The sequence below is a fragment of the Sapajus apella genome, unplaced genomic scaffold, assembly GCF_009761245.1.
Source record: "Sapajus apella isolate SASKATOON/1434 unplaced genomic scaffold, GSC_monkey_1.0 scaffold24, whole genome shotgun sequence".
In the NCBI taxonomy this organism is placed as follows: domain Eukaryota; kingdom Metazoa; phylum Chordata; class Mammalia; order Primates; family Cebidae; genus Sapajus; species Sapajus apella.
This window is the reverse complement of record NW_022436964.1, coordinates 12,236,777-12,256,610: the sequence shown is the minus strand read 5'-3', so window position 1 is coordinate 12,256,610 and position 19,834 is coordinate 12,236,777. Positions and strand designations below refer to the sequence as shown.

The window sequence follows — 19,834 nt, the reverse complement described above, 5'->3', positions numbered from 1 at the left end:
AGAGAGTTGGGCTGTGTCAGTCCATTCCTGCACTGCTAAAAAGAACTACCGGAGACAGGGTAACCTGTAAAGAAAATAAGTTTAATTGACTCATGGTTCTGCAGACTGTACGGAAAACATGGCTGCTTTTTGCTATCCAGCCTCCTCATGGAGGCCTCAGGAAACTTACAATCATGGCAGAAGGCAAAGGGGAAGGAGGCACCTCCTATATGGTCAGAGCAGGAAAAAGAGAGAGAAGGGGGAGGTGCTACACACTTTTAAACAAGAAGATCTCATGAGAACTCACTATTCCAAGAACAGCAAGGAGAAAGTCTGTGCCCATGATCCAGTCACCTCCCACCAGGCCCCTCCTGCAACAGTGGGGATTACAATTAGACATGAGATTTTGTTAGGAACACAAATTTGAACCATATCATGGGCCATTCTCTATATGGTGATGATGCCTGAATATGATTTGGTGACTCAATCTAGCATCCAAGTGGCTCGTTGTTGGGCAATTCTTGTTTGGTCTTCTTTAGAGCTAACTTTACTCATTTCTTTGAAATTTGGATTGATTTACTTCTTGTTTGGTTTTAAGAAAAGCAAAACATCTACATGCTGTTCTTCACGTAGCTTATATACATATACATGCATACTTATGTATAATTTTCTTCATATCAAAATATTCACCTCCACCATTTTTATCATTGTTATAATCAGAAATTAGTAACTTGAGGGCCTACTGAATGGCCTTATACCTAGAATTTTCAGAATATAATATTACACAGTGTGTATTCAAAAGAATGTTGCCTTTTAAAGAGGTTTTTTTTTTTTTTAAATCATAGCTTATTTTTATAATTTCACTGGTCTGTCTTCCCTCTTCTCTCTCTTTTTCCCCTGGAGAGGGAGAGGAGAGATTTTATGTTTTCATTAAGGGCTCATACTTTTCTTATAAAATATGACAAATTTCACTTTGGAATACAGCATGTTAAAAAATTATTTTATTCACATTTTCTAGCTTTTCACCTTCAAATTCTTGATAAAGCAAAATATTAATAGTATGGAGAGGTGGTCTGACTTTAGCTAACCTGAGGTTACACATACAGTATATATATACATATATATAAAATATTTATTTGTCATATGTAGCAAGACAAAAATGCAAAATTTTATTTCATATTTATTCTTTTCCATTATCATTTACTGTAATTCTCACCCCATATTTACTCTTTTATTTCTTATTCTCTCCTTCCTCCTCTCACTCCTTTTCATTCTCTTCTCCCTACCCCATTTTTTAGCTCCAAACTTTTGAATTGCTATTGTGGACTCCAATATATGAAAGAGATATATTAGTAAGTTGTTCAGTCTTTTAACAAAGTATCAGTCTGAGAAGCACAGCCCAGGGACAAATCAAAAGGAGAAATAAAACTGAGGAATTAATAATCTAATTCATTGTTGTTTGTATAACATTACAGGGGATTCATTTTATAGGCTACATCATCAATTTCTCAATTCTCATTAGATCTTTTTTATCAGCATATAAGAACATTCCAACTAGCAAAAATAGCTGTAACCTATAACTCACTGCCCATCGGGTGATGAAGCCACTTAATTCAGCTTTTTGCCACATGACTACACTAAATATACGACGGCTGAGATCATCATTGTCTCTACACTGTCAAATCCAGTGGTCAATTTTCAGTCCTCATTGTACTTTACTCGGCAGCTTACCATACATCTCTGATGCACATCTTTTGTCTTCCACAATCTCTGACTTTCCTTCTGCTTAAGAGCTGATTGTTCATTTTTAATCTCTTCAGTTTGTTCTTCTTTTCCCATTCCTCACCATTTTGAGACTCCTTTTTCTGTTTTGTTGACACAAATTTTCTTTGTGTTCTCATCTGGTCTTTTGACTTTAAATACTATCTATATGCTGATTATTCCCTGAGTCATATTTCCAGCCCAAACCTTTCTTTTGAACTCCAGGCTCAAATACTCAACTGCCTACTTAATGTCATGCTTGGATGTCTAGAAGGCACCTGAAATCCAATGGGTCTGATTAAACTCCTGATCTTTAAAAGCGCCTAACTAAGCCATTCTCCCTATAGTTTTCCATCTTCTTTTCCTGCAATTCCATTCTTTAGGTGCTTAAGCAAAGAACCTGTGGTTATTCTTATTTTTCTATTTCTCCCACATCCCACATTACACCCTACAGGGATGACATGGGTTCATTTGTTCCTGTGATGCCATTGATTAACAACATCCCTGTCAAGAAAGTTTAGTTTACGGTAATAGACATCCAATTTGTATGAGAAGAGTCAATGTTGACATTCCTCATACACAAAAAAGAATCCTGTGAAGAAACACAAAGGAGCTAGATAATACATTGCTGTTATTCCTCAAGTAGACTAGATAAGATATCCATACCTAATCTCAAACCTTATTGTTTTAAAGTCATTCTTATTTTATTTTATTTTTTTGAGAGGGAGTCTCACTCTGTGGCCCAGGCTGGAGTGCAGTGGCACAATCTTGGCTCACTGCAACCTCTGCCTCCCGGGTTCAAGCGATTCTCCTGCCTCAGCTTCCCAAATAGCTGGGGTTACAGGCGTACACCACCATGCCCAGCTAATTTTTGTATTTTTAGTAGAGATAGGGTTTCACCATGTTGGCCAAGCTGGTCTCAAACTCCTAACCTCAAGTGATCCACCCACCTTGGCCTCCCAAAGTGCTGGGATTACAGGCATGAGCCACTGTGCCAGGCCTATAAAGTCATTCTTTTGCATCAAATAGTGAGACTCATCAAAGGCAGCGGTATTTTCTTTTACCGTCTACAAACTCCTATCCAAGAGCATTTTCTCTGTATTCCTTTGTGAGTGCACAGTAAATGGTGATTCAATAAGTGAATTTTCAGTTTCTCAAATAATAACCTGGAGCTGTAAACATTGCTTCAAGAGGTAAATGTGGATTAGAGAAAAAGGCAATACCATTAAACTCTTCTGGCCACTTGGTCACTGTGGTATCCTAAGGAAGCATAAACTACTTTCAGCATTATAGATTAAAAAAGAGAGCCCAGAACAACATCCACTTGTCTGAACGACTCCTATGCCTCTGAAATGTGACATTTTGCTGTTGTTTCCTTTTACTGTTTTTAATTACCAAGTCTATCTGCATGAAATGAGGATCTGGGTTGCCTAGGAGTTCATCTGCTCCTATTGCATATTCCTCTTTTAACTACACATACTTCAATGCAGTTTTGCTTGCTGCCTCCAACATTTTGACAGACTTCCCCTCCTCTTCTTTCACTATCCCCCCATCACTCCCCAGGAGAGAAGGTTATTTTTAAAGTGCATTATCAATAGGCATTGGGGAGCAGCCATGGCATGAGGAGATCAAATGATTGGGAATAAGGTACTAGGGATTGCTGAGAGAAGTGATGGCAACAGGACTTCTCAAAGATTGTCTGAGAAAGGAAATAGTTTGTAGCTCCTATTCAAGTGTTCTGAGTTATCTCTGCACAGGTTTTTGTCTTGGGGGGAGTTTTTAATGTGATCCTTTAGCATTGCTTTAAGTTGCAGGAGATGTAGGCCAGTGCTGATAGTTACTTTTCAGGCTGAATCATGTTCAATTAAAATCAAGCTTGGTCTAAGGATCTTGATAGTGTCTTAAATCTCCTGGTCATAGTGCTGCTATTTAGTTCTTGATGCTGATGATGCCTTTGCTGAGAGTTTCACTCAAGAAAAGAACAAGTATTATCACAATGACTACAAAAAATGACTTCCATGATCAGACAAAGGAATGCTGCTAAGCAAAGAAACACCTAATGAGAATCTGGAAACAATCATGCACAGACCGGAATCACTATTGGAAAACCAATTCAAGAGGAGGGAATGTCATTTCTGCAGCATCTTCATTGCATCACTGAGAAGTCATAGCTCTGTTTTGTTCTCTACTTGCCACCACAGGGAATATCTTCCCTTATGATTTTTAGGTTTTATTCAATGGTTGTTTATAACTATTCTTTCTGTGCCAGAGATGATTCATGTCTCTAGCACTGCTTTTTCTCTCCCTTGGTTATTAGAGAAAACTGAGTCGTTGCTTATCTCCTTAGCTTGGGATACCTTATTCTGCTGTTTTTATTTAATATATGATCCTTCCTAAAGATTTGCTTATATTTTTGTTGATTTAGTAGTTTTCCTATTTTATTTAATTAACTTTATATAATCACATTCTGGTGAAGTAATCATTACAAATCAACCTAATACATTGTACAAATGTTTTAAACATTTGCTTTGGCTATGCATATTGCAAAGTAGGCTATGGGTCAGCATTTGCTATTTGTCCTCAGCTGTTTCTTCTTTATATATAACTGATAAGACCCTGCTTCAACACTAATCTGGTATCATTAAAATTCTTTCCTCGGGAATCTTTCTTTGACTGAAGAAGCTTAGTTGTGACATTAATTGCAAATAAAAGACCATGACCTATTGTGGAATGTGGAATATCTCCTTAGAAGTATCTGCCTTCATTATTGCAAACTCTCAGTAGTGACATAAAGATCTTTGTCCTGTGTAGATTTAGTTGCAGCCAGCAGCAGAAGGCATATGTTCACTTTGAACAAAAGAACATTTATTTTCACATTTTGTGGCTGATGTTGAGTGATAACATTTTTGCATATCCTAAAATTTTTTACACAGATGCTATTTAAAGCAGAAAGTGCTTTGACAATAATTTTCTTTGTGAATGGAATTTACTCTCCTGGCATGTGTTGCCTTTTCAATATGCCTGTCAAGTTCTGAATAATAACCTTTGACAGTGAGTGAACAGAAACAAAACCAGAGGTTGTTTCATCTGTTCACAGCGACATTGTTTGTCATCTTTGCTTTTTTGGACAAATGCCATTCCATCTTAAATAAAAATATTATAAAATTCATGTTTCATAAGTAAGTTAATAGACTTTGATTTTTAAGAAATATTCTAATTTTTCCAAGGCAAGAAACCTGTGATGAAAGGACACTAACTTCACAAGAGAAAAAATATGCCAATAAATATATTTTTTCATATTACTATAGCATTAAAAATTTTATAAAAGCTTTATATGTCTTTATAAACTGGAAGCAAAACCATAAACAAGCTCTTTTTTGTTCTCTACTTATATTACCAAGTATGGACAGCAGTGTAGAAATATGATTGGACAAAAAGAGTATGGGGTGAGGAATAAACAGAGAAAGTGTTCTTTGTCTTGGAAAGAACTGTAAAATTACCTATCTCCACATTGCCAAGGGGAGTTACATATTGGGAAATTTAGGCTTTATTAATATAACACCTATAAAAATAATTGAAATTGAAAAGATCTGGCTTTAATCATTTTTCTAAAGACTTTTTCATGCTTGGTAAAAGTGGTTGGAATGAATTATTCTCTATTTTTAAGTAGTTAATTTGGTTATTAACCTAATTGGCTTGGGCATGTGGATATAGCTTTATTAACAATTCAATTTTTTATGAAATAAAATAACCCAACAAACCCCAAGTCCAACTATTGCAATACAGAATTTATTTCAGTTGACGTTATTTTAAATTGAGCTGATAACTTATAATTTTGAATTGGTCTTATAAATGCTATATTTTGCAAATCCCTGAAGATAATGACATAGAAAAATCTTTGCATGGCATTGTATAAGATGCTGTAGCTGTATAACTTTAATAAATCATACTCATTTTGACAAGTTTATGGAAAATTTTTACTGACTGCACAGAAACATTATGATAAAAACGATAAAAGTAAAAACCACTTACTAACAATTATACAGGCATTTAAATAATTGCTGTACTCTTTTCTTTCCTCAACAGTACAAATCAAAGTGGAGGAAAAAGAAGACGATACTGAGGAAAGCTCAAGTAAGTGATGATGGGCCCACTTGGGATATGTTTCCTATGGAATATCAGTAAATTCAAGGGATTTATCCTCTTATCTTGTGGCCTTGAGCTAGCTCTTATAAGCAGAAGTGTGTGTGGATAATTTTTCATGGTCTCACAGGAGGAATCAAGTTCAGCAAACAGAATCCCCACTCTAGATTCTATTCAGTTGGCATTTTAAGGGCCAACACCTTGGTCCCTTGAATGTTTGCTGAAAAATCAACCAGCAAAAGGTATATTAATAGAATAAAAGGCATATAAATTTATAGAACATGTATTCATTAAAGCCTTAGGATGAAGACCCAAAGATAGAAAAATTTGTTTATTTTTATCCTTAGGTTCAACAAAGTATGGACAGCAGTGTAGAAATATGATTGGACAAAAGGAGTATAATCTAATGTTTACATTCTGAGTGGGAAAATGCCACAAGGCTGTCTGCCTAGATTCTTCTTGGCCTCTCTAAGCATGCATTTCTTTCTTCTGGGTATGGGGCAGGACCCTCTTTGGAATGAGGGTCTTATGATTTACACTCGAGGTAGGCCGGATGATTTCATTATGACCAGTTTTTACACAGACAGGGCAGAGAGAATGTTAGAGTAATATTTTATGCATTTGAGAAGAATGTTCATTCTGCTGCTATTAGGTAGAATGTTCTGTATATGTCTGCTAAGTCCATTTGATCTAGAATGTTGTTCATGTCTGCTATTTCCTTATTGATTTCCTGTTTAGATGCTCTATCCATTATGGAATGTAGAGTATTGAAGTGTCCTCCTATAATTATATTGCTGTATATTTTCTCTCTTTAGTTTGGTTAATGTTTATAAATTTAGATGTTCTGATGTTGAATGCATATATACTTATGATTATGATATCTTCCTGGTAAATTGGCCCTTTTATTACTATATAATGTCCTTATTTTTGTGTATGACAGTTTATACTACAAGTATATTTTGTCTGATATAACTAAAGCCACTCCTGTTATTTTTTAGCTACCATTTGCATAACATTATCATTTTCCATCCCTTCACTTTCAGCCTATGTGTGTCCTTAGATCTAAAGTGAGTCTTTTGTAGTTAGAATATAGATGGACCTTGTTTTTTAAACTTTGTTTGTTTTTTAATCCATTTAGCCACTTTATGCCTTTTGATTGGGAAGTTCAATCCACTTAAAGTTATTATCGATAGAGCAAGACTTACTTTTGCCATTTTGTTCATTGTTTTTTGTCTCAAAGCTCTTTTGTCCCTTTTTTATATTGTGCTATTCTCTTTTATGTTTTATTAATTTTTGTTATAGTGATATACTTTGATTCATTTCTCTTTTTCTTTGTGTATCTTCTATATAAATTTTATTCTGGTTACCATGGGACTTATGTTCAACATTTCATAATTATAAATAAAAGTCCTATATTAAACAGAAAACAATTTAAACTCAATTGCATACTACAACTATAATTTTACTTTCCCTGACACTTAATGTTATTGATGTCTTGATTTTCATAATTTTACATTATGCATTCATTAATATATATTTATAGTTACTTTGAATACTTTTGTTATTTTACTTTTATAATAAAATTAAAAGTTATCTATATACTGTCATTAAAGTATTATAGTATCCTGTATTTGTGTATATATTTATCTTTACCAGAGAGTTTTATATTTTCATGTAATTTTGTCTTGCTGTTTAGTGTCCTCTCATTTCAACATAAAGAACTTCCTTTAGCATTACTTGTGAGAAAAGTCTAGGGGTGATTAACTTAGGTTTTGTTTGTCTGAGAGTCTTTATTTCTCCTTCATTTATAAAGTATAGATTTGCTGAGTATAGCATTCTTGGTTGGCAGGTTTTTTTTCTTCTTTTCAGCACTTTGAAAATATCATCCTACTTTGTTCTGGCCTGCATAGTTTCTGCTAAGAAATCACCTATAGTTTTATGAAGGTTTCCTTGTATACAACAAGTTGCTTTCCTGTTTCTTTCAAAATTCTGTCTTGTCTTCGACTTCTGGCAATTTAAGTATAATATGTCTTTGTGTAGATTTATTTGGATCCATATAATTTAGGGTCTATGGGCTTCCTGAATCTGGAGTTCCATTTCCTTCCCCAGATTTGGGAAGATTTTGGCTATCAATTTCTTTCAGTAGTCTTGCTGGCCTTTTCTTTCTTTTATTCTCCTTCAGAACTCTTATAGTATATATAAGAGAGTTGTGTGTGTATATATATATATGAGAGTATATATATACTTTCATAGTATATATATGGTCTGCTTGTTGATCCCTCATAAAACTTTCTGCAGTCTTTCTTATTTTTTTAAGCTTTTGCTCTTCTAACAGTATAATTTCAATACCCTATTTTTTAGTTTGGTAATTCTTTCTTCTGCTTGATCTGGTCTGCTGTTGTGCCTCTGTAGTGAATTTTACTTATTGTATTCTTCAGTTATTGTGTTCAGTTGTTGTCTCATACTCTTCAATATTTACCTTTGGTTATTTTTATATTTTTATTTCTATGTTGAAATTCTCACTTTGTTCATGCATTTTTTTTCTGACTTTGTTGAGCATCTTTATGAGTTATTTTTAATAGTCTGTTAAGTCAATTCATGTATCTCCATCATATTAGGGCTAGTTTCTGGAGCCTTATCTTTTTCTCTCGTTGGGGCATGTTTTCCTGTTTCTTTATTTTTCTTGATTGTGTGTGTGTGTGTGTGTGTGTGTGTGTGTGTGTGTGTGTGTGTGTTGGTACCTGTATATTAGACAAAACAGATTCTTTTCCCAGTCTTCAGGATAAGGACAAGATTTATATAGGAGAAGACTTTCACCAGGGATGCAGGCCAGAGATTCTTGGGCCTCTCAAACATTTCCTATGTATGCATCCTCTCTGGACTTGTGTGTAAATTCTCAATAAGAGGGATTTTCAGTTGACCTTTTCCTTTTTAAGAATTCATGATCTTTTCTTCCCTCCAGTGTCCTTCTGTCATAACATGTGTCTTCTGAGGAAGCAGCATGTCCTGAATTCTTTTTTTTGTTTGTTTGTTTCCAATGGCCCCCAGGCATCAACAGTATGCTGGGTCCTGTCCATGCTCTGAGATTGGCCTTTCTGTTAGGCATCCTCCTGAAAAGTCTGCACATTGAATATATATTTCAGTCTTTTTTGTCCCATTTCAGGGGTAAGTCAAGGGCTGGCATTCTTGCCAGTTGTGTTACACTGAACTGGGGTAAGGGGCTTTGATGAATAAGTACAAACTAGTTCAAAACTTCACCTTTGTTCTCCATGACCCTGGGCCATCTAGAGTATGCTGGGTCCCATTAGTGCTCTAGGAGATAAGTGGGACATTAACCAGTTCTTCAGACATCCTTTCCAGAAGCTGGAGTGTTGGATGCCCTATCCAACTCTTGTTCTCCCCAGACAGAGGTGGAGATTTGGTGTTTTTCATCTGGTCATTCTAAGTTGTGGTAGGGGCTATTGTGAGTGCTGGCATACTATTAAAATGGCTATCTTTGCTCTCATTGGTTCCCAACCAGAGGTCTTTTCTGGTCAGTACTCAGATTCTGGCAAGACAGAAACCAGTCCCTTGGGAAGCCACAGAAAAATCAGAATATTGGACACATGGTTCAGTTGTTTTCTCCCTTCCCCAGAGAGAAACTGGGAGATGGTGGTTTCCGCCCAATTGTATGGTGGGGTGGAATTACCGTGTGAGGGTGTGTCAGATTTTCTACCAGCTTCCTAGCTGATTTTGTGTTCATCCAGGGTGCAGGCACCCTCCAACTAGTTTTTGAATTTCTCACAAAGGGAGTTTATCTCCACATTGTTGTTGAACTTTTATATCCATGGAGGGATGAAGGGGCCAGGGCTTCCTATTCTGTCATCTTGCTGATGTCATCCCAGTAGTTTAGTTTTAATACAAAAATACTCAAATTCAGAATACCAAGTAGCTTCTTGGGTTTGTGAGTTATTAGTGGGTGAAATCGTTTCTTACCTCCTGTTAAGATTTTGTCCTTTCTTTAATCAGTGACTAATGTGGCTAATAAATGCTGGGTAAATATTCAGAATACCATGATGGGGTTCAGATAACATACATTTGCCACGACATTTAACAAACAGAAACTCATTCTTGATTCGGATGACAGAATATGTATTTAGTTTTCCAAGCCCAGTTAGAAAAGTTACTATGGGCTGGCATGATGGCTTACACCTGTAATCCCAGCACTTTGGGATGCTGAGGCTGGTAAATCACTTGAGGCCAGGAGTTCGAGGCCAGCCTGGCCAACATGGTGAAACCTTGTCTCTACTAAAAATACAAAATATTAGCTGGGTGTGGTGGCGCATGCCTGTAATCCTACCCACTCAGGAGGCTCAGACAGGAGAATCGTCTGAACCCTGAAGGTGGAGGTTGCAGTGAGCTGAGATTGTGCTATTGCGCTCCAGCCTGATTGCACTCCAGGCTGGGGTGACAGAGCAAAACTCTGTCTAAAAAAAAAAAAAAAAATGTTATTCTGTTTCTCTTTCTGACATCTGACATTTAGTAATATAGATAATATTTAGATCTTAAACGTGAAATATCAATAAAAAAGTTTTAAGTGGTAATCAAAGATAATTTTGAAAATACAAAATGATTACTCACACGTATGTGAAAGGAACATATTTAACTAATAAAACAATTTTGAGATACTATAATCAGTTCAAAGGAAAGTCCAAAGAATAGATACATTAATAGATAATATATATTGAAATGACTATACAAATAAAGGCAAAGTTGTTTTTTGAAAGGGGCTTGTCTCACCATTGGAAAGAGTTTATTTGGATATCTACAGATAAGAAGTGTTTTGTATTGCTATATGGCTATGTATAATTCTCAATGTTGTCATGTAGTTTCCATAAAATCAGAATCAGATAACACAGAAAGGTATGCTACAGATAATTCATAGTTTTCCATCGAAGTATAATTTTTTTTCCTATGGTAGCCTCTTTTTAAGAGGATAATGATAACTGTAATATTTTTTTTTACAATAGTTTATGCTAAATGTTAGAAGAAAATAGAAGCAATAGAAATGAAGCTGAAGTAGTAATGTTATGTTACAAACTTTGTGAAGGAAAGTTTATCCTTTATCTTAATTATCTCTCTATCCTTTGCTTGGAAGCATCCTAAAAAATTACAGAAATATGAGGAATTGATTGTTAATTGCTGATTAAACAAAATAATACTGTCATATTCTCAATTTTACATTAAATTTATAAGTTACCTGTTTCTATTCATAAGAAATAAATGACCAAGCAAGTGTGCATACTACTTTTTTTTTAAGGGAAAGAAAACAAATATTTAGAAAAAAGGAAAAAAATATTTAGAATCAAGAATGAAGAAAATTGAAATTGGGAGAAAACTTCAGGGCTGAATGAATTTCTCCAAAATTATTCTAGTTTGTAGCATCTTTTTAACATTTCTCTTCTTTGTTCTAAGGTAGAAGTAGTGGTAAATATGGAGTGGTTAATCACTCAACAATTATGTAATGGAATGGTAAGCTCTAAACTTGGACTTATTTGAAAAGTCTTAGAGGTCATGGTATGATATTAACCACCAAACTATTTAGTTACTCAAGTAAATGAACACTAGAACTTCTTCAAAAACATATTAAAATTTGGGAATCCACAGTCACATATCTGAGTCAATGAATCACAATGGAAATGGAAATCTACATACATTTATTTAAATGATGGACCATGAAATATGTATGCCATGATGCACCTTATCATGATGTGGAGAATTGCTAGATTGTGCTGTCAGATGTGTAATAGTAGTTATTAAAAACTAAGAATAAACTTGCTAGTGGGAGGAAGTGTTTTCTGACATTACTCATTGAATCAACCTCTCTGTTTAGGTGAAGAGAAAGAAGAGGAGGAAGATAAACTACCTCGAAGAGAGAGCTTGAGACCAAAGAGGAAACGGACCAGAGATGTTATCAATGAGGATGACCCAGAACCTGAACCAGAGGATGAAGAAACAAGGAAGGCAAGAGAAAAAGAGAGGAGGAGGAGGCTAAAGAGAGGAGCGTAAGTTAGTTCTGATATTCTTTTGAAAGCTCCAATGCTGAAGATGATCATTCCTTTTTGACACTCTTTGACCTTAAAATTGGTAATTAAAACTATTTTAGAAAGACAGCCTTAATCTAATGATACTTTTTATTCTACTTAAGTAAATGTATTTTAATAGTTAAAATAGAATTTTAACATGAATATATATTAAAAATGGACCATGAGAAATTCCCTTATGAAGGGTCTAAATTATCATAGGTCATTGACATATTACAGTTAATTTAAAGATTTTAAAATTATTCCACTAATTATATGTATTGTTATCTAGGTTAAGTAGAAACTTCTAAATAGTGAGCACACATCATTTTATCTTTCAGAGCAGGGTTTGGCAAATTATGGCTAAATCCAGCCCAAGATGGTTTTTACAGCTTTAAAGGGCTATTAACTAAAAGCAAAGATGAATATGGGACAGAGTTGTATATAGCACTCAAAGCCTAAAATATTAACTATTTGGCCCTTTACAGAAAGAAAGTGTGGTAGCCTCTGTTACAGAGGATTTGGGTTGTCATTTTCTTTTTAGTACAGCTCAATATCTTTCAGTTCCACCAGGAAAACATTTTACTGAATGCCGACTTTGTGCAGAATAATATATTTAATGCTATTTGGGAAACATCCAAGAAGAGACTTTTCTTGTCTTTGGTTTTTTGGAAATTTGCAGATAGCAGGCAGGCAGGAAAAGTGTGTGTATAAAATACCTCTAATAAGAGAAAACCTAGACCCCTTGGAACGAATGAAAGGGAACAGTCAACCTGTTCCATGACTTACAGGTAACAGGGCCATGTGAATCACCATCAGGCGGTGGAATCTCCTCCAAGCACTCCTAGGACTTTAAAGCATGAGGAACTTTCTAAGATGTCCTTCCAAGATGACACGCTTCTGTACTCAATAGCTCTATTATATTATTCCTTATAAATGATTGTTATTAAAAACAACTGTATGAAAAATTTGTCAAGTAGAGAAGCTTAATATTAACAGACAACAGCCTCTTTTAGATAAGAATAACCCCATTTACTTCATGTCTTAGTTTTCCTTCTTCTCTTCCCCAGCTTCCTCTTTCCCTCTTTTGCATACCAAGACAAAATTTTATTTTAAATTTTGACTCTAGTATTTTTTATTTGGATCTGCTTTTAAAGTACCTTCATACTTTATTCCTTTCAAAAATAAAATGCAACACAATGTTAAGTCCCAGGTATTACTGTGATTGTTAGTTCCATTATTATATAGTAACAGTTCCTATTTAGCAAAGCTTATGCTTTCTGACGGGGGTATTTCATTGAGAAAACATCACCAATTGATGTATGCATGATACAGGTTGTGTTCCAAAATTTGCTTTTCCTACTTATGCCTCAAAAAAAAAAAAACCCTTTTAAAAAGATGAGTTGGGCAGGAATTCCTTTGCTCTCTTCACCTGCTGACGGCCCTCATGGCAACTGCTCAACCTGTAGGAAATGGGGCCATGTGAAGCAACTGGATCCTGTGCCTATGACAGTGTCTCTCCCTAGCTGGCCTTACGTTCATTCTGATCTTGAGAATCAAGATTCCTTAGGTCCCACTCTTCCACATAACCAAACTGTCTCCATATGTTTTACAAATTGTATTTCTGCTGGTACAATTTGTGCATCTATTATAAATAGTATAAAAAATTAGTTGTGATTATTGATAGTTCTATTCTCTATTTTAGAGTCTATTTTCTGTTGTTTATTTTGAAGATAAACATCTTTTTTTAAAGAAAATCTTAGATAATATTTTTGAGAAAGATTGGTAGGCAAATCAGGGCACAATTATTTAGGTTAATTAATTCAGGGTCTTTTTTATTTAAATATTCAAGTAATGCCTCAGGGAATTTCCCTTTCATTGACACAACATTTGAAACCAACTAAAACCAAGGTTGTAATGCAAACTATCTTTGGAGGCAGTTAAAAAAACACTGCCTTGTTAGACATTTTGGAGTATTTCCAGTAATATTACAGGCTTTTCCTGACCCAGTTTTAAGAGAATAAGTAATATATTCATAGCAGTGAGAAATTCAGCATATTATGCCTTTTTCTTCCTAACAACTGTTGTTTAAATATATCAAACTTAAGATAGAAAGCCATTCTTTCACAGATTAGCTTGAAAATTTAGATGAAGCGTGCCTATGGCTTTTAATATGATTAGCCCTTTCTTTGAGTGATTCTAGAAAAGCAGGTTTCCTGTAATGCTGGTTAGAAAAGTATTTTAATTACTTTCATATTTGAGGGTAACTTATGTCTCAACAACTGTACCCTGTAACACAGCATGATCCTCCTGGTGAAATAAACAATTAACAACAGAGACTTAAAAGATATACCAGTCTGGGATCATTTAGTATAGGAATAAACGTCTTTCCATACCATAATAATCTCAGAGGTCATTGTTATATTTTAGTGTACTCTGAGCACTGGGTTTATGATGATAACCCTGAACTCTCCAGAAAAGTTTTGTTTATTCAATAAGTACTTATTCACATGTGTTTATTCAATAAGTATTTATCTTCCTTTACTTTTGCGCAACCTAAGTTGCTAACATCTTTGGGATACTTGGATATGAACATGCAATTGCCTGCAATCTTGCATTTTCAAAAGTCTATAATATAGTAAGGGAGAGGCCACTTAGATACAAATTATTATGACATAAGACCGTATATGTGTCCCAGAGTAGCTTGGAGTCTCAGAGAAGTGAAAACTCTTCTCACAGGGATAATTACAGAAGGGAGTAATTACTAAAGACAATTCATTTGATTTTTAAAGGACTTAGAATTTGGACAGGTTAAACTTATAAACTATTTAATTAGTGTTAGAATGGTTTCCATTAAAGGATTTCTGAAAGTTGGCGTATAGGTTTAGTTACCTGGCAAATCCACACATCATATGGATCAGTTTTTCATTCTTTGCTGATGCTGGATTAGAGATGTGGTTTTTACATGTGATTCTTAATGGAAATACAGTAATGTAAAGTTTTAAGGTAATTGTACATAAATATTATGAATTATTTTGAAACAATTGACAAGTTAAAGGCTTAACATATCAAGCAATTAAATCATTAATCTTAAAGGTTTTTTTCTAATTGACTTTATTACTGATAATTTCTTGGCATCTATTTTATTTTTGAAGTTTCTGGAAATATTTCATTAAAACTGTTATCTATGTAGTTTCGAGTTATTTCTATGTTTGCATGGAAACAATTCTAATCATTTTTTATTAAAGCACATCTTTAACTCCCAAGACAAACTAACCCACATATCATTCTAATTGGCAAATTTTAAAAAAAATTGGATATAGATGCAGTAAAAAAAATCCTGAAATATTTTATGCCATTACTGCACAGCATCATAGGCTTCTATATGATAAACACCAAATAATTAAAATATAAACAATCAGAGATGTGTCTTAGAAGAGTGTACTTCCCTGGTTCTCTTAAACCATGATGATTATTTTAAGCAAAATATTTGAATTGTCCAAAAAACAAACTGTGGGCAGGAAGTGTTATTTTAAATGGTTAATATGAATTTTTGTTTCGGTAATCACAGCATGATTAAAAACTATAGATTGGTGGCAAAGAAAGGAGATTGAAAGTCATTTTGTAGGGTGAACTATGAAACTGTGGTTATATCCTATTCCTCAGCTAGAACTTTAAAAAGTAAATTTTACCATATTTCTACTGTGTCTAGTCCTGCACTTAGTGAAAAATAAAATATTTTTCTGAGTAATACTAAATTGGATTACAATTTTTGTTATCAGTCAGTGTCTAGTGAGGGGAGAAACTTCAACAGTTAATTGAACAGAGAGAGTTTAATAAGTGAATTGTTAGGAGGTATAAATAATTGTTAATTAGACTACTGAAAAGGCAAAAAGAGAACACTAAAGCATCATGGTGACGGTAACTACTGGAAGTAGCTGCCATTCTAAGGGCTGGAGGAACAATGGAAAAAGTTGAAATGAAAGCACTGTAGCATAGAGGAAAGACCCTTGAAGGTAAAACTCAGGACTCTGCAGAGGGGCTGATGCTCTGCCGTGCTGGTTTTGATGGGAGAGGTGATGAAGCTGATTCTGCTAGTGTTGGTAAGATTGGTAATGTGGATTCACTTGCAGTTATGGAAAGGACGCTCAACTCCAGGTGTTGCTAAGGAGGAAGTATCATCCCACAAAGCAAATAGGAAGCAGAGAGGAAGACACAGGAAAGACGGAGATTCTCTTCAGTATCCCCTATTGTCAGAGTCTATATTGACCCAGCTAACAAAGCAGAAATGTAACTCACAAAATACCAGCCCCAGCACCACATATTAAAGTGTAGGAGGGTGTGTTTGAAGTTGAGACAATAGCTTAATAACTGAAACACTCTATTACCAAAACACACACACACACAAAAACAAAAAAACCTGATCTCTACGATATGGTATTGCATGCCTCAATTTAAAATTATGTTGCTCATATTTAGATTTTGTTTTCTTTGAGTTCTGGACCCTATAGTGTTTTTGTAATACTAGGAACACAAAAAAGAAAAGCTACATCCATGCTCAGTAGGAACTACATTCCTTTGAAGGTCTCTTCAAAGGATTGAAATATATTCCACCAATATTTCAAGGTGAATTTTTCCCATTAAAGTTACAGTTTAATTAACAGATAACAAATTAAGTTACCTTTAAGAAACAGATTTTTATTTTTCTCAATTTCAATTTTTTTTTTTTCTCTTGAGACAGGGCTAACAAAATTTTTAAGGGCACTCAAAGACATCTTCACCTCTAATTTATTATCCTTATTGAAAAATTAAGTTTTTAAATGAAATGTAGAATTGGGGAAGGTATTCAAGGGAACAAAGAAGAGAGGGAAATATCTTGATATATCTGTTTTTCTTTCCACAGATTTTCTAGTTCAGAGAATTTGAGGCTTTAGACATAAAAGAATAGCTTAGGCTGGGCATGGTGGCTCATGCCTGTAATCCCAGCACTTTGGGAGGCCAGGGCAGGTAGATCACCTGAGGTCAGGAGTTTGAGAACAGCCTGGCCAGCATGGCGAAACCCTGTCTCTAATAAAAATACAAAAATTAGCTGGGCGAGGTGGCAGGTGCCTGTAATCCCAGTTACTCGGGAGGCTGAGGCAGATTGCTTGAACCCAGGAGGCGGAGGTTGCACTGAGCCAAGATCCTGCCATTGTACTCCAGCCTGGGTGACAAGAGTGAAACTCCATCTCAAAAAAAAAAAAAAAAAAAGAAAGAAAAAAAAGTTTAGATTCAGGAAGGCAAATCCTACTGCTTAAAGTTATAATAATTCCAGTAATCTTACATCAGTGTTCAGATATGAGTTCTTGTGTTTATAGGTCCTAGCATTGACTGTATATGGCCACATCTTTGAAAATGGGCTAAATATGTGGTATCTGTCTTCCTTAAGTTCGGAAGTCAAGCAAACTTTAACTTTACTAAGGTGTTTCTTTTTTTCTTTTAAAGAGAAGAAGAAGAAGAAATTGATAAAGAGGAATTGGAAAGATTGAAGGCAGAGTTAGACGAGAAAAGACAAACAATTGCTACTGTCAAATGCAAACCGTGGAAGATGGAGAAGAAAATTGAAGTTCTCAAGTATGGTGCCACTTTTTATAAGTAGAAACATTTTCCTTGATATTGATCTCCTAAATCCTCTAATATTACCTATATACATGTACATTATATATATTTATTTTGTGTGTAATATTATCTATATCAAGTATATATGAAGTACTCATATATAATGCTTATAGTCATAAACATTTATCATATATCTGCATATATTCACATATATGTGTATATTCTCATATATCTGTTTCTTTTCACTAGAGAGACTAGGCTAATAATTATAAATTGGAAACAACCATGAGAAATTGTTTAGAGGCTTTTAACTTCTGTGGTCATCTTCAATCATTTGTTCCTTAAACTGTAGTTTCTGTAGTTTCCTTAGCTTAATACATTTGTTACCATCTCTTTGAAAGAGACAAAGTATTTGAATTTTACAAGTTTGTGTGGATTGCACACTTTTGTTTCTCTTCAGGGCCCTGGTCTCAAATGATCTTTTCATGTGACAGTGCACATTAAAGCACAGAGAAGACGCTAGGCCAACAGAACAGTAAATAGGATTCCAATGAAAGGTTACGCTAATAGCTATTCCCTGAACATGTCAGTGACCCAATTTCAGTCTTATATTGACTGCTAATGTGGATGCAAACACAGAGCACACAGATTTATATACTCTCCATATGCAGAGTCAAATGATTATCCCATTCTGGGGGATGGGAAGACTCACCCCTGAAGATCACACTATATTTCCCTTGACCAGGTAGTTGGGGGAGGAGGGAAGGGCAGGTAAAAGGGAAGCCTTTTGTTTGTGATAACAGCCATGTTTGCATTTCTTAGTTTTGCCAAAGATTGCATTCATCCATAAATCATTTTTATAAATAGTAGTGTTTTAAAATTATCCCCTCACAAGCCTATTTAACTAGTAATGCTGTAAAAATGATAGTATAGCATTATTGTCTCTGATGATGAAAACAAGAACTGAAATAGCTATCAGAATAATTCACTTCTAGTCTCGGTTCTGCAAGCACTTGTGTGCTATTTAAAAGCATTTCTTAATCTCCTGAAGCCTTAGTTACCTCATATCCAAAATAAAGAAAGATATTCTATATCTTCTCTGTGTGCTTGAAACTTAGCCATCATTTATAGTATTTTTGTTTTGTTTTGTAGAGTAAGGTTTTCCAAGTTCTAAACGTTGGTTTTCCCAGAAAACTTTTGCAACACCACAAAATTGTAGTCTGGGAACTCCCTTTGCATGCGCATGCACACACTGAGTTAGGATCTCAGCTCTCTCATTTAATAGCTGTGCACATTTGATCGAGTTGTGTAGTCTCTCTACACAACTCAGGTTCCTTATTAAATTGTATCTTATTGACAGAGTTTTTGGAATTATAAAGTGAGATAATTTATGTAAAATATTTCATAAATCAAAACAAAGGCAAGCAGCAGCCCACGTTCCACAGAGCTACAAGTTTTGTGCGTGTGCATGCACGTGTGCCTGTACATTAAAATAGTTTTCATTTCGTGAAGTGATAATGATGCTAAATTATAGGTTTTAAAAATATTCTTACCTGGCAAAATAGAAGTTTGGCAACCCTATACAGGCCCCTCAAACATATTTGAAATATTAATGGCCCATAAAATCCCCAAACCTGGGAACCATAGGTAACTATACATAGAAAGTTTAAAATTGGAAAGCAATATTGTGAACTTCCAAATATATATGATTGAATAAAAATTCCAAAATATATGATTGAATAAAAATTCCAAGTACTATCTTCCCTTACCAACTGGATGGAGGTGTAGAAACCCCCACCACCACCCCTCAGCCCCCGATCTCCTTTGCCTGTCTCTCTCGTGCAGGTTAATGGAGTAGACAACAGCTTCAGATTTGAGGTAGGATCTCAGATCTCCAATTTAATAGCTATGCACATTGGATCGAGTTGTGTAGTCTCTCTACACAACTCAGGTTCTTCATGAAATTTTACCTTATTGACAGAGATTTTGGAATTATAAAGTGAGATAATTTATGTAAAACATGGTACCAGAACACGGCACATAGCTGGGAAATATAAGAGGTTATAGTTACTACTTCATCTCAGAAGAGACTTGATGTCTGATTCCTGAAGGGTGACAGGAGAGATGGAGAGAATTTGGGACCTGGAAAGTCTAGGTGGGAGCAGACCTTGCCACAGTCAGACTCCAGAAGCCTTGTGGGATGGTGACACATTAGTAGTAGTTTGGATAAACAGTAAGATTGTGAGGATGCAACAGAAGGAAGTAAGGCATTTGACAATTTAGCAAAATTC

General features: G+C 34.9%; 1 protein-coding gene across 3 annotated transcripts in view; it reads left to right on the top strand.

The window, feature by feature from the left end:
- TMC1 (transmembrane channel like 1) overlaps positions 1–19,834 on the top strand; it is a 238,850-nt gene that overhangs the window by 102,638 nt on the left and 116,378 nt on the right. For 2 of the 3 annotated variants that reach the window (XM_032290922.1, XM_032290921.1), the window contains exons 2-4: positions 5,827–5,874; positions 11,756–11,927; positions 17,430–17,558. In XM_032290922.1, the coding sequence (XP_032146813.1) occupies positions 5,827–5,874; positions 11,756–11,927; positions 17,430–17,558 (349 nt within the window). Of the gene's footprint in view, positions 1–5,826; positions 5,879–11,755; positions 11,928–17,429; positions 17,559–19,834 lie in introns of all 3 variants that reach the window. The other variant, XM_032290923.1, reaches the window with a different exon arrangement.